This window comes from Carassius gibelio, chromosome B23, assembly GCF_023724105.1.
Source record: "Carassius gibelio isolate Cgi1373 ecotype wild population from Czech Republic chromosome B23, carGib1.2-hapl.c, whole genome shotgun sequence".
In the NCBI taxonomy this organism is placed as follows: domain Eukaryota; kingdom Metazoa; phylum Chordata; class Actinopteri; order Cypriniformes; family Cyprinidae; genus Carassius; species Carassius gibelio.
Genome location: NC_068418.1, coordinates 19,655,252 through 19,682,219, shown reverse-complemented (window position 1 = coordinate 19,682,219; position 26,968 = coordinate 19,655,252). Strand labels below are relative to the sequence as shown.

At 35.6% G+C, this 26,968-nt stretch overlaps 1 protein-coding gene across 1 annotated transcript; it reads left to right on the top strand.

Annotated features, from left to right (window-relative positions):
- Positions 1-231: 231 nt before the first annotated feature.
- dgkaa (diacylglycerol kinase, alpha a) lies at positions 232-26,968 on the top strand. The gene is made up of 24 exons (XM_052594587.1): positions 232-453; positions 10,913-11,011; positions 14,101-14,177; positions 16,102-16,231; positions 16,738-16,812; positions 16,898-16,947; positions 17,070-17,144; positions 17,482-17,598; positions 20,244-20,361; positions 20,622-20,710; positions 21,016-21,135; positions 21,289-21,387; positions 21,662-21,748; positions 21,839-21,912; positions 22,018-22,092; positions 22,318-22,403; positions 22,519-22,608; positions 22,691-22,851; positions 23,029-23,093; positions 24,056-24,146; positions 24,531-24,708; positions 24,786-24,903; positions 25,245-25,305; positions 25,931-26,968. The coding sequence occupies exons 2-24, from the start codon at positions 10,936-10,938 to the stop codon at positions 26,006-26,008; spliced, it is 2,190 nt and encodes a 729-aa protein (XP_052450547.1). The 5' UTR covers positions 232-453; positions 10,913-10,935; the 3' UTR covers positions 26,009-26,968.

The following is a 26,968-nucleotide window of genomic DNA, read 5'->3' as shown; positions in this document are numbered from 1 at the left end:
CCTATTGATTGTCCACGTGTAACTAAAATGTAATAAGTGCATATAGGCTACTATCTATCTATCTATCTATCTGTCTGTCTGTCTGTCTCTCTCTCTATCTATCCCTAGAGTTAGTGCTCGATGAGAAGCAGTTCACACACACACACACGCACACAGCATCTGATCAAAGTGCATCACTCAGCTCAGACACATGAGTGCGGGCGGTGCTGTGACTCTATGGGAGTGTCACTCACAGTTAGGCGTGTTCACTTCACTGTCAGTTCTCCACCGGACAAACACAGCGGAACGCTTTCTCACAGACGAAGCTGGTTCTGCCCCGTCGCGATTTATTCATCTTCTAAGTGCTGAAGCAGTTTTCGAAGTGCATCTGACACTGGCGATTTTGCTCTTGGCGTCTGTTTTAAAGATAAGACAGAATCACTAACCGGGTGCTGCAGACCACAAGATATTAAGGTGAGTTAACGTCAACGCTTTAAACAGTAACAGTGATTTTGTACTGTCGCATTTAGTTTTTATGCACGACCTCTTACGGTAGAGACACATACGGTTGTGTCTCAAAACCTCTGATGGTCCAAAAAGCGTGTTCGAACGTTTGTATCGATGCCCAGAATGTATTCTAGTTAACGATGGGAATCGTTTGAAATGTAATGATTCTAAGTTCGATTCATCTTCACGAGTTCGGTTCCATAACGGTTCCAATTTGAATTCCTTTCTTTTTTAGTACTTTGACGATGAAATGTCTTTTTAAAGATCCTTATTAGAGTTATTGCCCTCAACAATTGTTAGGAAATTCTAAGATGATCCCAGGTTTCTGTGTTTAATAAATGTAATAAAATATTATCTCGAAAGGTATTGTTACGTAGACTTTTAATGGCTTTTTTTTCACAGACTTATCCAGAGCCAGCAAAAATACAGTCCGATAACTGGCTCTAAATATTAAATACAAATACTAAACCAACAAAATGTGATGAATAACATATTTCAATGAGTTCTTAATTTTTTATAAAATAAATTCAATATGTGTATCTCAAAATCAGTTGTCATAACAGTCAATAAATCGTGATGTTTAACACATCATGATGATGAAATCATTTAGTTGCGGTTCATTAAATGTACTGCACAATGCTCCTGATTCGTAAGTGCTTTTGATTTACTAAAAGTATTGGTTCAGACGATTCATTCTTTTGACAGGCAGTCTGCATTAATCGCGCTGTATGTTTATGATTCATTAAAAGGAACCGACTCACATGATTCATTTATTAGGGAATCGGACTACTGTTTGCTTTTTGTTTCAGACTGTTAAGTCAGTAGCCTAGTAGTATCGCGGTGAATAGTGCAGTAGAGTTGTTTTTTGCATTCCGTTACAAATAAATGCTTGTTAACTCATCCGAATTGTAGCAATTAACTGCATTAACAGCGTGGTTCTGCTCTTTATTTCGAAGTTGTTGACTCGGGTTGTTGTCAAATGTTTTGTTCTTTCACTGAACTATTTGCATAGACTGTGGATCGTGAGTTAAAAGATGCTAGAAAATAAATAAATGTTGTTTTTTGGAAGTGTTTCACTGTTTAATAATACAAAGGCATGGTTCTCAAAAGGTTCCCCATATCACCTCATAACTGTCAAAGAAACCTGGTTTAAGATGTTTTATTCAGCAGTGTACCATGATACTGAATATTTCTACCTTTTTTGCTTCTTATGTATCATTGTGCTATTTGACACAATTATCACATCTGATTAAGTACTTGTCGCATTCTTTGGATTCTTTCTCTTGAATTGTTTATTTTACTGTTATCTCTTCTCTAGGTTGCTGACTGTCTAAATGCCTGCATTGATCTAGACTGTTTTAGTAAAACAGAGTTTACGTAAATATTCATTTCAGCATCCTTATGTTTACTGTGAGCTGATTATGTAATTTAAGTTCATCATGTTTCATCACCAGGAGATTTCAACTCTTCCAATTCGACAGACATCATATTTATAACAGACTGGAAGCATTTTGTCACATAGTTCCGGTCATGACATGCGCCAAGACAGTTGAAGCAAAGGGTTTTCACGTGTTCTTTCAGTTCCCCTGCATTTACACCTTTTTGCCATATTACTTATATAGTCGTTCTTGTTTTTCCACTCTTGTTTCTGCTGACGTGAACAAAACGTATCCATCTCAGTGCAACATGCTTATATTTTAGTTTGCGGTTTTGTAACTATGACTCATTTGAAAGCCTATACTAAATTTGTGGATGTCCCTGAAGAAATTAAATGTTCTAATTTAGTCCCGCATTCTCTCTGGATCTCTTGGCTTAGCTTACCTGATAATGGTAACTCATTCTCTGAGGAATCTCTAGCCTCATGGGCTTGGCTAGAAAATCACAGGGTTGGTTTACTGTCTTCCCAGTAATCTCCTGCTTTTATAACTCCAAGCCAAGCAGTGAAAACTGGACTCAAGAAAAGCCCACATTTCCCAAAGGTCGATCATGATCTAACCATGTTTATGCAACAGAAACAGATGAAGGTATAGCTTTGTGAATGGAATGTGGGTCAATATTCGCTTCACCACAGATTTCCTCACTTTTAACAAGGCAAATAGTAAGGACTTATTAATCTTTAAAAAGATTGAGAGAACATAAACTGGATATTGCTGATCCAAACAGCTTGTGTATTCTCATATTTCAATTCAGTGGTCAGTAAAACACCACTGTCTTCTTTGGCTTTTACAGAATAGTTGTAAATCAGAAGGGTACAGATGTATAAGAAAATACGGCTGCAGACAAAAAATGAGGACATGAAACAGCCAAATCAAATCAAGTCTCACAAATGTACTAATAAAAAAAGCACATCACAGTTTTGGTTCCTATTTCTTAATGAAAATCACTTTTGTTTTACAATAACAAAAAGTGATTCATTGTTCAGTCAATTAGTCATTTAAAGAGCCACACAGATGGGAAATCAAAAATTACCTGTATTACAGTGTATGATGTAGCTGTCCATCAGTGTAAACAATGTGCAAAGTAATTAAACCAAAAAGTGCACGATTTATAAAGTTATTGGCTTCTTAAGTAAGGAGTCGACTCTGAATCGCTGAAACGAGTCGTTATAGATTTCAAATCTTTTGCCCATCTCTATGTATGTCACTAGGAACACTTTGCATAATAATCTCCGCCTACCGTGTTGGGACAAACGGAACTCTAACCTGCCCCCCCCTGAGCGTCTCCTGAGCGTCTTATCAGTATGTGTGCTGTCTGCATCCTTTCTCTGCGCTGATCGTCATGTACAAACACGTCATGTAAAATGAAGTGTAACTCCGTGAATACTCAACGAAGAGACATGAGAGAGATATCTATAGAAAGCTTGACATGTCTACTTTAAAACTAAACAAGTGCTGCCGAAAACAGATATTCTGTGATAAAGTAATCCATATGAAAACAACGTGATGTCTGTTTTTCATGTCTCCCTTCGTTATATCTGTGACCACGCCCCCGCGCTGAACGCGCTATTCAGATTCAAACTGAAGCGTGCGGCTTGAATACACCCACACAGAAGAAAAAGCAGCGAGACTGTTCAAATATTTTATTTTACTGTTTGCTTCGCGATGAGAGGAATAAGACATAATTCACCCCAAACAGATGCTAACGCATAGTTTACAGTGGAGGTGTGTGCGGAACAACCAATCAAAACTGACCAATCAGAACACAGTATGCTACCAATGTTAGTTGACCAATCAGAACACAGTATGCTACCGAAAGGTGGGGTTTAAGGAAACTGAATCTTTTGAACAGCTTCGCGCGAACCGTTTGGGGATCTCTGAGAATTGAGGTAATTTTAAAATGATATTTTGACAAAATGACAATGTTTTTTAACCTTGGATGGATTTAAACCTAATGTACAGGATTTATAAACAGTGATAGGAAGCTCAGAATTTTCATCTTACTGGCTCTTTAATGAATTAACAATTAAAAATGATTCAAAAATGAAAAAAGACTGAAGTCTCAAACCTACAGAGATATTATTTATAAAAGTTAAGACTCATCCACACCTTCCTAAAACACCACATTTGAACACGCCCCCACATATTTACGTCACTGTGGAAGATTTGCGTAACACAGCTCAAATGTTTATGCAAAGAAAGGTGCAACCTCTATTCAATGCTCATGGAACGCATTGACGGTCCGCAACCACGTGCAGTGTGAACCCTGGAATCCATTTTTAGTGAACTTATTTTAAATAATATTTGTATATAATATTTAATAATAATAACAATTGTTATTGTTGTTATTATGATCATTAAATAAAATAATTAAATAAAAAAGTGTAATTGGTAATAATATTTGATGTCATAATTACAACATTTCTTGCCACACCTGGAGATTTTTTTTAATGCATTTTAAATTGCTATTTTTATCAGGGGAAAAACAATCAAATCTCAGCCCTGATCGTGTTCAATGTGCAATGATTCTTGTGGAGATAATAGTTTTCTAGTGGTTGTTTTTTGTGAAGTGTTTCGGTGTAGTTTAGGCTGCATAAATGTAACAATTATATCCATAAATGATATAATTACATGTCCATTTCAGCTGCAGACTGTCTATGATTTCTCATGCCCTCTGATGATCACGGTAATGAAATCTAAATGGCTTAGTCCGTGACTTCGACTCTTGATATTGCTCTGTGTAGGAAGGAGACTAGCGCAACAGTTGCTGTGAGTCTGCTGTCTGTACTGCTCTCTCCGTGTGGGTGTAAGTACGTTTCTAACATGTGTCTCCTCAAGCGTGTGCCTTTGCACAGACCGCGCAGCAGGCTGGAGGAGGACGACGTGCACGGCTGCTGTGCAAGCACAGGCATGCCTGCGGGTAGTGAGTGACTTTGAAAGGGTTTCCTGCGCGCCACTGAGGGCCCTTTGCTTTCACAAAAAAAACTCATCCTGCCACAACTTACATAGTGATGCTTTTTTATTTTCATTGAAATGCAACACAAGAAAGGAGCTGAGCGACACGAAGCCCCAGCTGTTCTCAGATGAGGTGTGACTCGTACTGCTTTACAATTTGCGGCCTTTTTAATGGCATGTCTTGAACTTTGCCTGCCATTTGTTTTGCAATGTTTAAATGAGTCTTTTTCTCATTTAGTGCACAAAAATGACCTTGAGCCACTCGGGTGGGGCGGGAATCCATTATTTCCACTTTTCCAGTTGTTGCTTACAGTATATCATGCCTGAGATGTATGAGTTGGATAAATGCATGCTACTCCTCCCCAAAAAGACAAAAATCATCTGCTTTTGTTGAGGTGAATGATTCACCCTTACATCAGCAGGTGGAATGCAAAGCAGTCTGTTTGAAGGTTGTGTGTACTGAGAAGCATGCGTGGGTGGAGCGGGCCAGCAGGGGAAGACCCGCGACTGCTGCCCGGGTTTCCTCCACTTCATCTGTCTCTCCCCTCCTCCCTCCCTCATTCTAGTCCTGTCAGTAACCCCTGGCAACGGTCTGAGGCAGCACAGCTGATGGGGAAACTCTTTCCAGAGCCACCAGGATTGACAATCCTTCTTACTGACCAGATGTACATTGTGTTTCCTTAGAAAAGCTGAAATTATTTGATTTGATTTGACTTAATCTAATTAAGGGTAGCTCATAACCAGCAAAATGAACATTTTACATCAGAGCCAGAAGGGGAACCCATGATGGAAATAAATATAATTATATTTTTTGGTCACAACCAATACTGATGTCAGTTTATATATATATATATATATATGTGTATGTGTGTGTGTGTGTGTGTGTGTGTATATATATATATAATTTTGACAATAATATCTAAACCATTGAACTACAACAATACAAATGATTATAAATACAACAATAATAATATTTATTTTATACCATCTTATTTTTGCAATCTAATGACTTGAAAATTTCTTTTTCAAACTTCTCTGTATGTCTAAAATCGATATTTTCTTTCATATTAATTTTTTTCATTTATTAATATAATATTTGTATTTATATGAATATAAGCTATATATATATATATATATATATATATATATATATATATATATATATATATATATATATATATAATTTTGACAATAATATCTAAACCATTGAACTACAACAATACAAATGATTATAAATACAACAATAATAATATTTATTTTATACCATCTTATTTTTGCAATCTAATGACTTGAAAATTTCTTTTTCAAACTTCTCAGTATGTCTAAAATCTATATTTTCTTTCATATTAATTTTTTTCATTTATTAATATAATATTTGTATTTATATGAATATAAGCTATATATATATATATATATATATATATATATATATATATATATATATATATATATATATATATATATATATATATATATATATATATATATATATATATATATATATATATATATATTTGAATGGAAAACTACAAGGAAAGGTCTTTATTAGGTATCTCGAGTTAGCAAACTTTGGAAAGGTCTTTATTAGGTATCTCGAGTTAGCAAACTTTGAGCAGTCAGATATTCCTCTGGAAAAGGAAGAGGAAAACACTTAAATATATAAACTCTTGCAGATAAAAAGCGGCAGTTTGACTTGACACGAGGCGACAGCTTGTACAAACAACACAAAGCTTTAGAAAGTATTGTTCCTAAAAATAGTTTCAAAAGGTAAAGACAAACGATATGTGAACAGCTAATATTAGATCACTAGAACAGGCTTGTAACCTCAGTTTTTTATCTTGGATGAAAATTACTCACCGCACCTCTATCTACTCAATGTTGTTCTAAGTCCAGCTTTTCTAGTCAAGTGGGTTGGAAATGCAACTTAATAGGTGAGAGTGATAACGGCTGGGTGATTACTGCGGTAATTGAGTTTGTTGGCCTTATGTAACAGTCATGTTGCATGTTTTTTTAGTAGTTACTTTACCTGTAACAGAGATTGCAGCGCTAATTTATACAACATTCTTTAAATTCTTTAAAAAGGAGTGTACATGGAATAATTGAACACTGTCACACTGCAGGACTATTTAAGTGCACTGCCAGCTAACAAGTTACAAATACAGGTAGAGAGAAGCATGCCACAATGCACAAAACAGTGGAATCTCTCAGCAACATGAAACTAACTACTACAAACACCCACTACTTCCTTAATGTTACTGGCATTTCTGTAATTCTGCTGACATTTGTACCTGCATGGGTTAGGATGACAAAGATTACCATCTAAAGATACACATGACTCTCATGCACTTGTCGAGACTGTTAAGTTTAATGTTAGAATAGTAGAGCAAACAGTAATATACAGCTTCACATATATTTATTTTGTGATAAGGAGCAGCTGACTGTACATTATACAGCATGTTATACTGCTAAATAAAGGACATCATTTGAGTTTATTTATATACATTTATTAAATATTGGTTGTCTGGGCATTCATTATAAAAAATAAAAAAAACCTGAGAAACCTGTAATCAATAATGATATCCATTTGAATCCTCATCTATAATGGAAAAAAACTAAAACAAATGATCCACCTGGGCTAATAGACACATTGGCATGAATGAATGTGCATCTTTATTGTAGAAATGACAGGAAGCTGTGATGTTATGGTTTGCATCTTGTTTTTGTGGATGGTCTCAAAAACGGTGTACTTTGAGCTGAGCCACAAAGAGCCTTAGCTCTGTGTTTTACTGGACTAAGTGTTTGGTGAAGCAGAGATTTGTCTCCCTCCATAAAACAGAGAGCTGTGCATGCAAATAAGTGATGAGGAAGCCCAGAATCAAATTACCACGCTTCTGTGCTCAACCCAAACACTCAGTTTCACAAAGACAGAGACAGAAAGCGGGAGAGAGACCAAGACCTGCAGTCAGCAGCAACTGACTGTTAAAACCGGTGTGAAGCAAGACTGCAGTATCAAATATGACCATCCTCTTCGTTTTATGCTTATGGTCACTTGGTTGGACATCATGAAAAACTGTCAGAATTGATGCCAAACATGTAAGACAAAAAAAAAACAAGATAATTAAGAAGTGTTAAACAAGACAAATTGTCTTGTGTTCTGCTTAATTTCATGACAAAAACAGTGTGATTAATCCAGATTAATTTTTTAAAATCTATTTACAGCCCTACAAAAAATACATATTATATTTATAGTTATATATTATATTACATATTATAATTATATTTCATATAAAGAAAACAATGCCTGGTCAACTAAGAGATTTTGCATTGTGACATTATTTTCATGACAATTAAACTAATCTCCTAATTGTCTATAGCATATTGAAATATAATTATATAAGTAGTGTTCATCACAAAAATACATTGGTACAGAATTTAATTCATACTGATTTTACTTAATGGTTTTCTTATCAGAAATATTTTTTTTTATTGTATTACAGTAATTAGAATGATATTTGTCCCAAAAAATTGTGTGTGTGTGTGTGTGGGGGGTACTTATTTAATCTAATTTACACTAATAATTATATATGCATATTTTTTTCAGCTCAGTATATTAATAGTCATGACATTTCTCCATGAGATAAATCAATTTGAATATAATTCTGCAAAAATCTGATTTAAAAAATGTGTAGTTTAATTTCACATGTGACTCAATGGTCGTTCAATTTGCAAACATGCTAGTCAAATGATTATTTGTTTGAGAACCTCAAATTTTCCCTTGACCTGATTTAAAAGTGCATAAGTGAGACATTTAAAGCATATGTTTCTTCTATCATTTCAAATTGATTGATCTGATTGCAGTGTGTTTAAAATCGTCTGTCATGCAGTCATGTCAAAGCTTCCGGTGTTGACAGAAAAGTATAGCTTCGGTTTTCCCAACTTTCTCTCTCTCTTTCTCACACACACACACACACACACACACACACAAACACCCACCCACATATACACGGAATAATAGGCCACACAAACAAAGTTCCTAGGCAACGACACTAACCTTTTGAGGGAATTAACTGAGAACGGTGTGACCCTTTGTCAGCTCACATCACATGAGAGGAGTGGGTGTACGGACTTCATTCTCACTGCCTTTTCCATCGCATCAGAGTTTCTGAGCTCTATCATTCGAGGAAGAACATAAAATACCTTTAAAGTGGATTGTACCATAGTTCTCATGCTAACAAACTTTCATAAGAGGTTAGGTTATTGTACTCCTCCTGTTGTTCAGAATAGAGATTTGCATATGTTTGTTTGTTGGTTTTAAATATGTGGCTAGTTTTCTATGTTCACGGGGTCACTGCTATGAAACTTTTACTTCTACTACTATTATTAGTTGCTAAAAAAAATAGATCTTTAGACGACTTAGACTTGTTTTAAATAGGTCACCCATTTATTCTCCATCAAAGCTGTGTTAAAAAGTTTGAAGATACCTTAAAGAATGTGCACAGGAACAAAAACTTTAGCCTGGGACAAGCAAACTGATCTCCCTAGACTGCCTTTTTCTTAATGAGAGTGCTGATCCATTTTCCGTTACAGATGAGACCCAGAAACATGAAGATTCTATATAACACACACACACACACATATACTCAATCTTGTCAGCTGACAGTGAATATGTTTTTTAATGTTGTGCATAGTTGTATTCTTTTAGCAAATAAAATAGAAATATGTGAATATGAGATATGTCTCTTATCAGCTTTCCACCGGTGTCTCATACACAGAACACAAGATGATTCTTTTCAATGGAAACCCAACCTTTTTCTTAGTCATGTGACCTATGGGCAGAGTTGGGGTTTATGCTAGCATAGTTTTGGTTTCTTCAGTAAGTTGCAGTGACGTCTGTGATGGATGATTGATGATGTGACATGCTGTTTTCATAGCCAGATTGGCATACATAATAGTGTCTTAACCAGTTTTTGTATTTTTAATACAGAACTGAGAACGTTTACATTGTAAATAAATTATTATATTTAATAAAACAATAAAAAATGTTTAACGTTTTTGAAAGAAATCTCTTATGCTCACCCAGGCTGCATTTGTTTTGGTAAAAAATACGGTAAAACAGTAATGTTGTGTAATATTATTTAAATTTATAATAACAGTTTTCTATTTGAATATATTTTAGAATGTAATGTATTCCTGTTATGCGAAGCTGAATTTCGAGCATCATTAGTGTCACTTGATCCTTCAGAAATTGTGCTAATATGCTGAATTGATGCTCAGGAAACATTCCTTGTTATTACAATATAATAACCATGATGCATCTTTTTCATATTTCTTTGGTGAATAGAAAGTACAACATTTATTTGAAACTGATTCTATTATTAATATTATGTAACAACTGTAATGTAATGCAAATGTAAATCGCAAATGTAAATCTTACAGACTCTAAACTGTGTGTGTGTGTGTGTGTGTGATTTTTTTTTTTTTTTTTACAACAGTAGTGTATAGAAATATATGCTGTAATTTCAATCCGTGCAGCATCCAGAATTTGTAATTCTTTCTTTATCTATATGCAGAATTCTTGTATGGTGTGTGACTACACTGGGCATATTTTTCTGTTCATGCATGAATAGCAAATTATTCAGACACATTGTCCTTGCTCAGCCTGAAAGAATAAACAACATTTTGTACATGAGAAAGGGAAAGAAATAACTTGTTTCTTTTATAAAATGGTTCTCCGCGGAGAACCGCGGAGGTTTTATTATCACATAGTATTAGAATATTCACACAGAAATGCAACAGTGATTCATTTTTTCTGTTATTTAAAAGCATTTACGAGAATGACAACAATGTACATGCTTTGTATTTGCATAATTGGGTCTAGGCCTAAAGCTTTTCTCTCATCATCCGTATCTTAATGGCATTTGGTTATATTAGGGGTTTTCCTTTCACTTTAAGTGCATGGAAACATCTTAATGCATGAAAAGTGAAGATGGATGTGGCTTTCATTTGTGTTTTTTCCTCTCACCAACCTCTTTCAGTGTTATTCAGAGGCTCTGGCGTGATGTCAGGCCCGGGCGAGTCGGATGACAGAGAGCTGAGGCCGGTAGACTTCATCCAGCTTCAGCAGTACATTGACTGTAAGTCTGTGATGCCCACACATCCCTCCCACTCTCACTAAACACTCGGCCTCATTACAAACCATGACTCACTCTCAGTCCTTAAAGTGCAAAATGACACTTTATTCTCAGGGTCTCAAAAACATGCCAGTCGTGTGCATCCAAGACATCTGTGAGCCCAGTTTACTTAGTTTTACATGCATGCATTTGCTGAAGTATTTTATACACGGGCAGCTAGTGTTGTGAAAGACTGACTGATTGATTTCATTTAGATTTTGATAATGTCACTAAATTGATCTGATTATGAAAGTGATTATGAAAATGTATTTTTCTGGTTACACTTTATTTTAAGGTGTTACTGTGTAATTTTACAATTAAGTACTGACTAATATTAATCAACTACATGTACTTAATATAGGTTTAGGGGTAGGAATAGGGTTTGGTTTAAGGTTGTTTGCATATAATTATGCTTAATTTACTGTTATTACTATAATATTAGTACATGTAGCGTGTAATAAGGACACCATGTTATCACTCTTATTCTCTCTTATTCAGTAGTATTGCACAATGATCATTATTACTTCACTGTAAGAAAGGATTTGATGTAAATAAATAAAAAATATTGGAGAACATCTTACAAGAATGTTCCGGTTGTTTTTCTACTAGTTGCATTTCTTTCTAAATGTTTGATATAAATGTTTCAAATTTTAAAATTACAAATATTTGCATAATATTAAGCGACATTACAAGCTTTTAGAATGAAAAACTAGCACTTTTTTAGAAATAAGTTTTTCTGTGCTTCATTTGATCATGGGTTCAGTTCAAGAGAAAACACAAATTTTGCACACAAAAGTAAAACATGTACACAGTGTATACATATATATATATATAATATATATCTTGGGCAAACATGCTTTAACGATTTGTATAAAAGCATTATCTGGTAAATACTTAAGTGTAAATGTAAATAAAATATTCCAGGTGTTTCTTCATGGATATTGATCCATTTCATTCTTTAAAATCACTTCAGAATGAATTGTGCACTGGTAAAGTGTATACTATAATATATTTAGGATTTAAATTAAGTATTAAAAAAAAAAAATACACTTTTTTTTTGCAATTGAAAAAATGTTTGTCAAAATACATAGGGCCATCATAAATCCATGTCCTGGCTAGGATTTGTAAATTGCTTAAAATGTCATTCTTCCTGAAGACATTAACTGAAAAACAGTTTGACCAACATCATGCAGCCATTATTCATTACTGGCCAATCATGGCAAGAAGGTTGGATTTACAGAAAACAGTCAAAGCAATGCAAAACTGCAATCTTATACAAACCCAATTCCAAAAAAGTTGGGACACTGAGAAAAAGTTTAAACTGAGAAAATGTATCATTTTAAGGGAAAAATAAGTTGATTTCAAATTTTCATGGCATCAACACCATCTCAAAAAAGTTGGGACAAGGCCATGTTTACCACTGTGTGGAATCCCCTCTTCTTTTTATAACAGTCTGAAAACGTCTGGGGACTGAGGAGACAAGTGTCTCAGGTTTAGGAATAGGAATGTTGTCCCATTCTTGTCTAATACACTCTTCTAGTTGCACTACTGTCTTAGGTCTTCTTTGTCGCATCTTCCTCTTTATGATGCGGCAAATGTTTTCTATGGGTAAAAGATCTGGACTGCAGGCTGGCCATTTCAGTACCCAGATCCTTCTACGCAGCCAAGATGTTGCAATTAATGCAGTATGTGGTCTGACATTGTCATGTTGGAAAATGCAAGGTCTTCCCTGAAAGAGACAACGTCTGGATAGGAGCACATGTTGTTCTAGAACTTGGATATACCTTTCAGCATTGATGGTGCTTTTCCAGATGTGTAAGCTGCCCATGCCACACGCTCTCATGCAGGCTTCTGAACTGAGCACTGATAACAACTTGGGTTGACCTCGTCCTCTTTAGTCCGGATGACATGGCGTACCAGTTTTACAAAAAGAACTTAAAAATTGCATGGAGGATTGTGTTCACCAAAAGTGTTTTCTGGAAGTATTTCCTGAGCCCATGTTGTGATTTCCATTACAGTAGCATTCCTGTATGAGATGCAGTGCCGTCTAAGGGCCCGAAGATTAGGGGCATCCAGTATGGTTTTCCGGCCTTGACCCTTATGCACAGAGATTGTTCCAGATTCTCTGAATCTTTGGATGATATTATGCACTGTAGATGATGATAACATCAAACTCCTTTCTGATATTGCTTCACTATTTTTCGACACAGCATAGGGGGAATTGGTGATCCTCTGCCCATCTTGACTTCTGAAAGACACTGCCACTCTGAGAGGCTCTTTTTATACCCAATCATGTTGCCAAGTGACCTAACAAGTTGCAAATTGGTCCTCCAGCTGTTCCTTATATGTACATTTAACTTTTCTGGCCTCTTATTGCTACCTGTCCCAACTTTTTGGGAATCTGTAGCTCTCATGAAATCCAAAATGAGCCAATATTTGGCATGACATTTTAAAATGTCTCACTTTCAACATTAGTTATGTTATCTATATTCTATTGTTAATAAAATATACGTTTATGAGATTAGTAAATTATTCCATTCCTTTTTTACTTAAAAATTTTTACAGTGTCCCAACTTTTTTGGAATCGGGTTTGTAACATATGAGGACTGGAGAGAGCACATCAATAGTAAAACAAAGCCAAAACCTGGACATTTTAGGCAATTCAGAAATCCCAGCCAGGACATGTCCACAAATAAGAGGATATATGGTCCCCTTATTCTGAATGGCCATCAATGGAGAAAGATATTTTTCTCTTCCTGTAATTGCAGTATCTGACCAGCAGGGTCATGCTAAGCATCCAAACCTTGACCCCTTGGTTGCTCCATCCATGTGTCTTATGCATGATTGTTGGATGTTTTTTACAGTAAGATATAGTAAATGCTTGCCCTAAGTGTGTACGGAGTTCTTGCCAAGTCTGTTTTTATGAGTTGATGCAGATGCATACAGTTCATTAAAAGGTGTTATGACTGTGGTTCTTTCTGCCAAAATGTAATCTTGTCTTTTTTTCTCTCTTTCTTTGCTTCCTCCCACTCGCCCTGTCTATTTCTTTGCAGACTGCAGTCTAAAAGTAAAAGATGTGTTAAAGGAATTCAATGCAGATGGCAGGTTAGCCAAGTACAGACATGGAGAGGTGAGTGAACAGACTGCCAGGGGCCAACTGTCAGCACTCTGCTTTTACAGCATCTTAGTCCAATTACCCATGAACAGATCCATCCATCTCTGTAATGTGAATCACTTCACGTCTGGTTAAGCATATCTGAGCTTATTCGCTGGACGATTCATGTAACGTGTACCTGCTTAGTCAGTGAGTGCCATGTACCGATTTTAGCAGTGTGTCCCACACAAAAACTCACTGCAATTACGTGAAGCTGTAGTGGGTGGTTGCCAGGACATTTTTTTCCTGCTTTTTTAGAGCATTGCTACACATTTACTACTAGGGTATTCTGGTTACCCGTGCCAAAACAGCTGGTCCCCAAGTAGTTATTTTTTCAACCTTTTTTATCATCTTGCAGGAAAAAATTGTCTAAGAGCACATTTCTTCAGCAAGCTGCATGATTTAACCATATAAAGCCTACTTTATCAAATTGGAGATATTAATTTCTAAGGCCCATAAAATTATCAAAACTTTGCTGAAAAGCTAATGTGTACAATCGTCTACATGCCTTCCGTATTATATTTTATATTTTGGTCAAACTTTAAGGTCTACAACAAATCATTAACTACGACTTTTGCATCAATACACTCCTAATTTGCTGCTTATTCTAATTTATGCTATTAATAGTTAGTAAAGTAGTTGGGAAGATTAGGGATGTAGAAAATGGTAATGCAGAATATGTGCTTTTTAAGTACTAATAAAAAGCCAATATGTAATTAATAGGCATGATAATAAGCAACCAGTCAATAGTGAGAATATATGCTGTTTATATTTTATATTTCAGCACAATATTTCATATTTTATCAAAAAGTAAAAAGCCTGTCCACATGAGATGATTTTTATAAGGTTAATAAAATATAAAAATAGCACTATTTATTTATTGTTTTACAAATCATGTTAAAATGTAAATATAAAAATAATACAACAGGCTTTTGAAGAATGTTTTTTTGTACATAAATAAGCTCTTCCCAACTGATATTTATGCAGTAGTCTGTTATACTGTTTAAAGATCTTATTGGTTTACATCACAATCAGAATTCGATCACAAAAGCCTGATGTATTAAATATGATGCAAAACATAAAATACGTATACAACTGACATATATATTAAAATTTATAATGATATATATTAGCTTTCAGTAAGTTTTGATAAACTGTTCCATTAAAAAAACTATTGTAATAGTCAAACAACAGGGACTTCAGTGTAAAATGAAAAGAGATTGCTTTGAGGTCGTGGGATTGAAGCTCTTAAAAGATTTGCTATTCAGACATGCTCATGTTGCAAAGATTTAGTCCGTATACCTGATCTGTGCACTAGTTTTTCAGCTGACTGTGTGCTGACTTGGCTCTAAAACACTGTAAATCAACGCTTCAAGGGTTGTATTTCAGTCATTTTTGTGTTTATCTCACTCTATGCTTTATATTTTGCTTGTGTTGGGTGCATAAAGCAAAATAAACAACAAATGATGTCATGGAAGTCTTATGGATGTTAGTATTGGGGGAGTATTTGACTGTTACATCTCTTATATCTCGGTTTTCCTCTTTTTACTCCAGATAGAACGGCAGTATCCTGAGGCTTTTGAAGTTTGAATACAACTTGCTGGGCTTTTTTTCTCTTATTAACTCTTTTAAAAACTAGGACAGGAACAGCAGGCCCTGTTAGTAGAACTAGGATTAGGTTTATAGTGCAGAATCTAATTGGATCTCTGTTACGTCCCCTTGAGAAGGTTCCAGATAATTTTATGACTTTATTAGTTTCCAGTAATGTGTGCTTTCTGAATGATCACCAAAATAGATGTTATTAAAAAGCCCAATGATATATTCCATATGTTTGTTTGTGTGTGTATTTTGTGTTCCTTGAATGAGTAGCAGTCTTTAAAGCAAAATGGTTTGTCTTTAGTGCATTGATGAGGAAGGTTTCCGCCTCTTCCTGAAGACATATTTGGAGGTGGAGGACTTCCCAACGGTTCTGTGCAAGCGGCTGTTCAGATCCTTCCAGAACTCAGAGTCAGCAAAATCAGATGAAAACAGTGGGTCATGTATATGCTTGTATATGTATATGTGTATATACACATACATACATGCACTACCATTCAAAAACAATATTTTGACATTTATAATGATCTAAGTCTAACTGTATGGCAAATAAATGCTGTTGTTTTAAACTTTCTGTTCATGAAAGAATCCTGTCGTTAAGTGTTATGGCTTACGCCACATTCATTTTAAAAATAATTATTTTAGATTGAAATAATGTTTCCTTTTTTGATGTATTTTTGACCAAATAAATGTAGCTTTGGACAAGAGACTGCTTTTAGAAATATCTAAACATATTACTGACTCCAAAATTTATTTGAACCCTTTAATTAATATTTTATTTTTATTTTTTAAAGGTAATTTTTTAGTTCAATAAAAGTTAACTAAAAACAACAACAACAACAACAAACCCTGCAAAGTTAGGGTTTATTCTTTTAAAATAACTAAAAAAAATAAAAAAGCAATGTTTCAAACAATGAAACTTGTTTGTTTTCTTTCTAAGGGGAAGTCTTTCTGAAGGATGTGTCCTGTTATTTCTCTCTTCTGGAAGACGGGCAGCCCAGGGACAAACTTGAATGTAAATCTAAATTTTTTGCCACTTCAAATATCTGTAATGATTGTTGCCATCTTTGCAATATGTCTCCATGTTTTTCCCTTCACAGTTGCGTTCAGGCTCTATGACAGAGATGGCAATGGTGTCCTGGACAGTTCGGTGGGTGGTCTTAGCCTGAAATATAATCTACTTCCAATTCTTCATTATGTAACAACTAAATCATCATACTCAAATTACATCTTTCGGTAATATCTATAACCATTAATGTTTCTGAAAAACAGGAAGTGGACCGCATTATTGCCCAGATGATGCATGCAGCAGATTACCTCGGTTGGGATGTGTCCGAACTGAGGCCTGTGAGTTGTGTTTTGTTTGTGTGTGTGCGTGTGTGTGTGTGCGTGCGTGCATGTAATATTTGCAGGGAAGACGCGAAATGCGAAATGTGTTTGTCAAGTTATTTTCCGTCTTAACCACACCTTTCTGAAAAGACATTTCTCATCATTTAGCATGAATCAACTTGCCATGGGATAAAATAAGAAAGGGAAAAAATGAATCTGACAAGATTGTTTGCATAATGTTGCTCCTCCTGATTCAAATGAAGTGATTACTTAATTACATTATATACAGGTTACAACAGAAACACATTAATACAAAAGCATGTCATTTCTCATGGCACAATGTGCTTGTTCTCAGGTGCTGAAGGATATGATGACAGCGATTGACGCAGATAGCAGTGGAACGGTGTCATTACAGGAATGGGTGGAAGGGGGGATGAACAACGTCCCGCTGCTGGTTTTACTGGGACTTAAGGTAGGAAAACACAAGCATAGATTCTCAGTTTCAGATGCAATGTCAGAGAGCTGCTATTTTTGGAGCGTACAAGACAGTACCTCAGATTACACTGCTCAGAAGCAAAAAGAAAACGTTACAATTTAGTAGATGTATGTATTTTTGTGCTCTGTCCTCTGGCTCAACCTCGATATAGCATACCAAAAGCCTGCTGACTCTGCACTAGCACAAGTAACAGTTACACTTCTAACACATACTTGCACGCACACACATCCTTATAAGTACAACCAAAAGTATAGTACTATTTTGTTTCATCAATGAATTTATGTGTTTATATATATATTATTTTTTTGTCGTATTGTTTTATTTTAATTTTACGTTGGATGCATTTTACAATTTTATTTTATCATCATAAAAAAATGATTTCACATTATTATTTTATTTCATTACATGTATATATAATTATTCTTTATGTACATTTTTATTTGTTTAATTTTCATTTTATTTTAGTATTATTTTGCATTTTTATTTTTAAAAAGCACACATGGATGTGGTGCTCAAGTGTCCACACATTTTTGCGGGTATAGTCATGATGGGTGAACCAGATTCAAAACTTTAAGAATTTTTTCAGTGGTAAACCCAAATAGATATTCGATTACTGTAAATTTTGTGTCTGTTGTGGTTCACAACCAGGAGGCATGTATATACCAGCAGTAAGATGCAAATAGACTTGTGAATTTTTGCAAACCATATATCCCTTGCATCTCATTAGCACGTCATGCATAAGATCTACTTTACATGACATCTCATTAAAATAAGCATGCATCTGAAGAAGGTATGTGTTCTGAACATCCCTGACATGCATCTGTTCACACAAGCCACTTGGCAGCTTCCTCAAGCTAGCATCCTGCAAGTAACACTAGAGCAGTAGCTGGGTTCACACTCCTCCAGAGAGGGAACATAAGCTATCTAAACTCCTAAAACTCTTGTGTCTGTCCAAACTGTGCTAGTGCATGACCTGGAGACAAGCCACAGAGTTAACAGCAACTTCTTTCCATGACTAATTACAGCTACATATAATGTAAAGCAAATTACAACCTTTAAATGCTGAGCCAGTGCCACTTTCACACAAGAAATGTACATTTAGCACTATTAGGCATGGTTCACAGTTAAACCGCATAGGCAAAGTTAGTGCAGAATTTACAACTGCAAGACGTTTGTTGTTTCGACCGGCGGTCACAGTCTATTACAGCAAATGTAGTTTGTGCCGTCAATGTAGATTATTTTAATCACATGAGTTCAATTTAGCCTAAACTTACATTCATGTCTTGCATTTGTGAGTCAGAGTTTTGTATCATGGTTATGCTTAACCATGTATCAAAGCCAGGGACTTCCCTGTGTGCTATTTCCACCTGCCCAACTGGCACGAGGGGGCTATGCTGAGCCATCAGGCCCAGTTACAGCATGGCTGTGTGGGCTACAGTTTCTGACCTCCTGTTCGGCCCCCTGAAGTTCCAGCCTGAGTCATCCAAACCAATAATATTCTGAATTATTACTAATTCTCTGATGTGACTGCGTGAGTCAGTGTCCTCACCCCACCCTAACCACCTCCAGCCGGCCGCTGAATTCATAAAGAATGGCCAGTAGGTGTAAGATAAAGAAGCAATGTGAAATAACCAAGAAAACGACACTCTTGTGAGTCACTAAGAGTGGTTCAAAAACACTTTCCACTGATTAGTATTTTATTTACGCTGGTGTCGTCATCTGTTTCTTTAACAGATGAGTATATTTCATTTTACATATTAAAGGTCTTTGTCCAAAACGAAAAATTATGTCAGAAATTATGTTGTTTCAAACCCGTTTGCTGTTATTAGTTGTGTGCAGCACAGGACCATTGAATCTTCACGCATGTTTTTCCCTATTACAACAGAGGCCGGAGAGTTTTTTAAAGATTCAAAAATGGCAAAAAAAACACCCAAAGGTTCAAGTGATTCCGCTGATATATTTTAAGTCATACAATATCATTGTGTGATGATTCACTGCTAAACTTTCCCTCCATTAAACTGTAACTGAGTCAGTGAGTTGAAGTTACCAACCAAAACTGTGAATGAATGAGCCAATCTTTTAATTGAACAATTTGTTCCACTTGAAAAATCATACTGATTTGTTCATGAATCACACATCGTTCATGAATTGTGGTGAATTAGCACATTAGCAGAATTTATTGTGTAAATAGTTGATCATATAGTGATATACGAAGCACAGCACACACAGAAGTCACTTACAAACAAAGGAGATTTTTGTTTGTCAATGCACATTTTTACACGGATAACCTGAACCCCTTCGCAAAAAATTGGATTACTTAAATCCTAATGTGAAATTCCCAGTCGTGTGGGAATAAATTGTTCCTGGCATGAGAGTGAGTGAATTATGAACTTTAAGACAATAATCTGAACTTGTGTTCTTTTGTTATGAGGCTATATATCTGTTTCTTTACCTTTTTTACTTTGTTTTACTTCATGTAACACTCTGGTTAGAGGCAGATTACAGGAATGTAATTATTGGCTTCATTGGAACATATATTGAATGATGTTACATTTTACAGAATCAGATTCTAAAGAAAAAAAAGATGTTTTCTAACATGATGTTTTTACTGCTTTCTCAAGATGACCCAAAGAGACGGCCAGCATCTGTGGAGGATGAAACATTTCAACAAGCCTGTGTACTGCAACGTCTGTCAGAATATGCTTCTGGGGCTGCGCAAACAGGGCCTCTGCTGCACTTGTGAGTGGAATTCTGGGTAATTTACACGAGAGGAACACAGATTGCTTTGCAAATGTAATCAGAATTTCCAGAAATGCTAATGAAATGTTTCATTTAAGCCATTAAGAAGCTAAACTTTTCAAGATTTATTCCAGAAATCCAGAATGCTAACATATATTGTGGTTTACCTACCTAGCTATATGGGTATGCATAACTTTGCAAACCCGTATGTTTAGTTCTGATTCGGTTCAGGTGTCACAATCATTTGCTATTATACACAGGCTGCAAATACACAGTCCACGGCCGGTGTGCAAATAAAAACCCGGCTCCGTGCACCCGCACATATGTGAAGTCAAAGAAAGAGACAGGGGTAAGAAAACCTTTATTTTTTATTTTTTTTATTAATTAAATTTAAAACCAATACAGATAAATCCCATCCCAGAATTGCATGACATAATAAGTGTAATAATGTAAAAAGAAATGCTATTAAATGCTACCTCTATATGTTTATATTTTTTATAATGTATACATGTACTAAAAAATATCAATATTCTGTTGTATATTTGACTTATTGGGCCCGGGGCGGACAGAGCCCACTTTAAGCATCTACTATTAGCTTTTTTCTTTAGTACCGCCATTAAGTGGACACTGGAAATCTAATTTGTTTGCATGCAGATTGCAGCCCATGACTGGGTGAGTGGAAACTGTGATTCTGGGAAGTGTGACCGGTGTCAGAAGAAGATAAAGAGCTTGCATGGCCTCACTGGGAAACGATGTGTCTGGTGTCACACCATGGTGAGACTGAGACTTTCTGAAAAGCTACAATTTACAGCTGTTGAAAATCTTTATATAGTACAAAAAAGAAAAAGAAATGCAATTATCAAATATCACAAATGAAGCAGGTCAGTTTGTCATTTTCATTACATGATTTTTTACGTCATATTTTAGAGACATGATGAGTGTGCAACCCAGGAACCCTTTGAATGTGATTGTGGCCCTTTCAGAGATCATATCTTACCACCGTGGGCCATTTATCCCGTCATCAAGGTAATGCAAATTAAAGTCCCTTTGGAAGACCTCCTTAATTCCATTTATTCAAGTCTCAGGATTTGCATCTGTAGTATACAGCAGAATACACTCAAATATAAGCTTACATGTACACTTTTATTATTTTATATTTAATAATTGTATATAAGATGTTTATGACATGGATTAACTACTTGATTAGATGGTTTAAATGGTTGAAAGATTAGAGGTCTGCTTATATAGAAGACAAAAGCACAGATGAATTATATCTTCTGTTCTTTGTTTCCTCACCTAGGAGAGGACGAACTGCATAAAGAATGGCTGCTCATTTGCAAGTGACGACAGTGACCACAACACTACACCCGATGGACAGGTACTACAGGTAAGACACAGCCTGGACTGTTTCAGCTTTCTCAGGCAGAGACGAGAGATACTGAATGAAACTGACACACAACTTTCTGTACCCAAACAGATAAACCCAATCCCTGACACTCATCCTCTCTTGGTGTTTGTGAATCCTAAAAGTGGCGGTAAACAAGGGGAAAGGTGTGAACACTTCCTTCAATCCATCCGTCCATCTATCAGCTTTTGTCTAATTGCCTGTGTCTTAGATATGACTATAAATCATAATTTTTACTCACATTCTTACAGAATCCTTCGGAAATTCCAGTACTTGTTGAATCCTCGGCAGGTTTATAACCTTTCAAACGGTGGACCAGGACCAGGGTAAGGATTTCACTACCATTTCAGCATCTGTATGTCTTTTTCATGCCCTGGATCCACTTGACGGAACTTGTGGACAACAGTTCTATTAAAAATGGATTAAGATTGAAAAACACATGGTGTATGATCCACATTTTGCATTTCATAGATGTGGGTAGTGATATATTGGGTTTAATACTTTAACAGAAGCTTGTAAAAAAAACATATGGCCTTTTATTTCCAAACCAGGTTGTGTTTCTTCAGAGATCTGCCGGACTATAGAATATTAGTTTGTGGAGGTGACGGCACAGTTGGCTGGATCCTTGACGCTATAGGTTGGAAACTAAATCAAACATACATTGTGTTATGCTCAATGCAAAAGCCGAAGAGTATATGTATGGTTAGCTCTTATTTCACTTTCACAAACGTTCTTTCCAATTCCTCATAAAGATAAAGCCAACCTGCCAGTGCGCCCCCCGGTGGCCGTGCTTCCTCTTGGCACAGGAAATGATCTTGCACGCTGTCTTCGATGGGGAGGAGGTGAGGACAAAAACTGAACTTGAAACTTGAACATGTGTTTTTCTGTTTATATCCAGTCTTTTACACTGTTATAATGTTATAGGTTATGATGGAATGGATCTGGGCCGGATCCTGAAGGACATTGAGAGCAGTTCCGTGGTTCCGATGGATCGCTGGAGCATACAGGTGACCCTGGAGGACAGTAAGGAGAGAGGTGACCCTGTGCCCTACGAAATCATCAACAACTACTTCTCCATTGGAGTGGTATGACACATTCAGTACTGCATTCATCTAAAACATTACCTCGATTATATTCACTTTGATGTAGTTTCAATCTTCTCATTTTCAGTGTCTCTGCCAATATAATGTTATTTGAAAAACTTGGTTATTTAACTCCTAGTATATTTATCATTCTCACTGTATTGATTGTTTGTGGAACAGGACGCCTCCATTGCTCACCGCTTCCACACCATGAGAGAGAAACACCCTCAGAAGTTTAACAGCAGGTGGGCATGTTACAAACTAAGATCAATATGTATTTATTTACAATTAAAAAATATATATTAATTAAATAAATAAATATTATATATGTTTTATAATTATGTGATGTTTATAAACTGGGTGTATGTCTAATGTTCATTGCAATGCACAGCAGAACAGTGGATTTGATGTCAGTTATTTGTAGGAAACATTCAATAAATTTTCATTTATTCATTACAATTATTTTTAAACTTAAATGAAAACCATCATAAATGTAGGTTGTTTAAATGAAATTGAGTGCTTTTCTTAAAAAAAAAATTATAAGGTTCAGTTATAACTGAAATAAAGATCATTATAACCGCAAACATAATATTACTATTATTATCATTTTTATTTATTTTAATCTAATTAATTTTTTATTAAATTAATTCACCATTAAAATTTATTGAAAGTGAGAGCAGGAAATTGTACATTGTTTCAAAAGATACCTCAATCAAACAAATGACAAATACTGTTTTTTGATCTTTCAATTTATCAAGAATCCTGCCAAAAAAAAAATTATAATAAAAAGAAATGCTATCAGAGGATCAAATCAGCATATCAGAATGATTTGTGAAGGATCATGTGACAATCAAGACTGGAGTAATGGCTGCAGAAAATTCAGCTTTGCATCAAAGGAATTCATTATATTTTAAAACGTATACAAATTGAAAATGGTTATTTAACATTGTAATGATATTTCACAATTTTACTGTTTTCACTGTATTTTTTATCAAATATTTGCAGCCTTGGTGAGCTTCTTTCAAAAACTTTATTTTTTTAAATCTAACTGACTTCAAACTATAGTGTATGTATGTAATAGTTTTGTTGTTGTTGTACGCCTAACATTCAATTTAATTATCAAAAACATAAATCATACGCACCATCAAGAAAATGATCTGCAAGCCGGTTTCTGGCTTCGTTTTCATGCATGCATACTTTCTTACAGAATGAAGAACAAACTGTGGTATTTTGAATTTGCCACGTCCGAGACCATCTCCGCATCTTGTAAAAAACTCAAGGAGTGTCTAACCATTGAGGTAAGAAAAAACACCTTACAACAAAGGATCACACTCCCATCTAAGTTCAAAGAGGTTATTGATCATTCCAGCTACCCTTGCTCCTTCTTTCCTCGTGTTGAAAGCCCATCAAAAGGCATCAGCTTAAAAGCATGAGCACAGTGAGGGCATTCGAGTGCTAACACCTGTTATTAACCTGCTTCTGGTATTAGTCGTCTGTATCAGAGCTCAAGCCAGGAACATTTCAATCTACCAGATCAGGGGCATTCATTCAGAATATGAAGCAAATGCAATTCATTACTTAAAAATCTGCTTACGCACGTTAGAAGCATTCAGCTAGAAATGATTTCGAATATGAAAAACATAACAGAACTGACCCCAGAGCCTCTGTCTGGCCTTATCCAGTGTTGCGGGACCCAGTTGGATCTCAGTAATCTTTCTCTGGAAGGCATCGCCGTCCTCAACATTCCCAGCATGCACGGCGGCTCTAACCTGTGGGGCGAAGCCAAAAAAAGTGACAGAGTGGAGCAGGACTTGCCTGAAGTCATAGTAGACCCCGAAGTCTTAAAAGTGAGCCCACAAGGTACGTTTCCTTCAATGCAAGGAGAAACTTTTAATATGAAGATTATCTGAAACACTCAACAGACTGTCTCTAAACAGACATGAGCGACAAACGAGTGGAGCTGGTGGGATTGGAAGGAGCCATTGAGATGGGACAGATATACACAGGGCTAAAGAGCGCAGTCCGACTGGCCAAAACCTCTCAGATTACCATCAGGTGAGACAGACGCTTATGTTCTTAAACAAGCTCATACAGGCACAAACCTGTCATGACATGCTCAGGCATGTTCAACGGTCTAGTATACATGCATTTGCATACTCTTCTGTTTCTCTTTTTCAAACATAAAATATTTAAATTACATCTCATTAATTCTTTTGTCATTAAATGGGGATGTTCAGTTTAGTCTGTAACACCCTGTCAACCACTATTGAGTCAAATAATGTGAACGTGTGCTTAGTCAGTCACCCAAGCAATTGCCCATTAAATGATTCACTGGTTATTTTTGTTCCTAAAAATGTACCTAATTGTTTTATTCAAAAACATACACTCATTTATAGGACAAAGAAGCCTTTGCCCATGCAGATTGATGGAGAACCGTGGATGCAGCCACCTTGTACTGTAAGTGTCCACCATAACGTATTTCACTTTGATTCATCCAGGTAACTCTTTTGAATCTATTTACTAAAAAGATTCAGATTTATACACTGATTTGTTTAGTTGCACTTTCTGCTGGTTACACTGTAGTAGTAATAAGCCAAAAGCTTTGTGTGTTCATCATTTGTGAGTGAATCATTTGACCAAGTCAAGTCTTATTACACTTTGTGTTTACAAATCTCCTTCTAAACTCCATAAACAGTGTTTAGATATCATAAGTCAACATCAACATTTTATCGCCTAATTTTTAGTGAATGATAAGGATTTGTTAAAAAAATATGCTCAAAAATGAATTCAACCATAAAATGTCATCCAAGATGTAGATTTAGTTTGTTCATCGGAACAGATTTGGGGAAATTTTTGCATTACTGGTGTGAATGGATGCCATCAGAATGAGAGTCTGATAAAAACAATTCTAAATTATTCCAAATCTGTTTCGAAGCAAACACATCTACAGTTTTCATATAAACTTATTTTTTAGTGAACAATTCCTTTTATTTCAGTGTTAACTAGAAAACAGGTCTGCATTAAATGAGATTTAACTTAATGTGGTGTTTTATCTCTCTGTTTTTTTATTGTGCTTTCTCAGATTCACATCACGCACAAAAACCAAGCCAGTATGCTGATGGGCCCTCAAGTCAAATCTGGCTTTTTCAACCTGAAATAGAGTTTACCTGCGCTCGAGGATGATTCAGTTCGCTTCGAAACTCTGTGTGCATTAACAAGGACTCTGAAGATAATGACAGTGTAAAGTGGATGTTAATTTTGCAGCAAATGCTTAATAAGGTTTTATCTCTTATATAAATCCTTGTGTGTTTTTATGAGATTACCCCTTACGTGAGGTACAAACTCTTCGCTAGACCATCTTAACATCAAATATGCTCTCTTTAAAGACATGTAGTGCTCTCAAACAGTAGCTCATGCATTTTTGCTGTGACACACATATCATGTGCACAGGTCATTCCAAGTAAATAGGTTGGATATTTGTTTTAAGGCTATGTAGATATACATAAAAATATGCATCACTCCAAAGCATCCAGTTTATGAATCAAGGTTTGATGTGCAGTGACTTTGCTGTATAGGTGGTTTAAATATTAGAGATAGATGTTCGCTAAATCTGCACACTGCTTTTAGTTATTCCTTTAGATTTTTTCTGAGCTACTTTCACTAATTTCCTAATCATGAATGTCAGATTACTCCAGGCTAAACAGGTTGCCACTGTGATCTTTACCAGAACAATGACTAGCTTTAGCAAATTAAAATCTGAAGAGCTTTATGAGATATCTAATTTATTTGCTGTTAATGTAAACACCTAAAATAGTAGGTGTAATGTTTAGATAAAATATCGAGATGAAACCAACAGTATGTTAACTATTTTTCGTAGGTTATTTTCATTGTATTAAGAATTTATCGAGTCAGTTGTGTTAAACTGATTTTGCAACATTTCATACATTTACTCAACCATTGTATTTCCAGATAACTTGATGAGTAAAATCCTAAAGGTTTTAGACTGGAGAAATGCATTTATGGCACTCTGGTAGGCTTATAAATTTACGTGGCTCCTGAGAATGTGGAGGATCTCTTAATTTTGTGAATTTGTCTGAATAAACATTTCAGTGTTAAATTA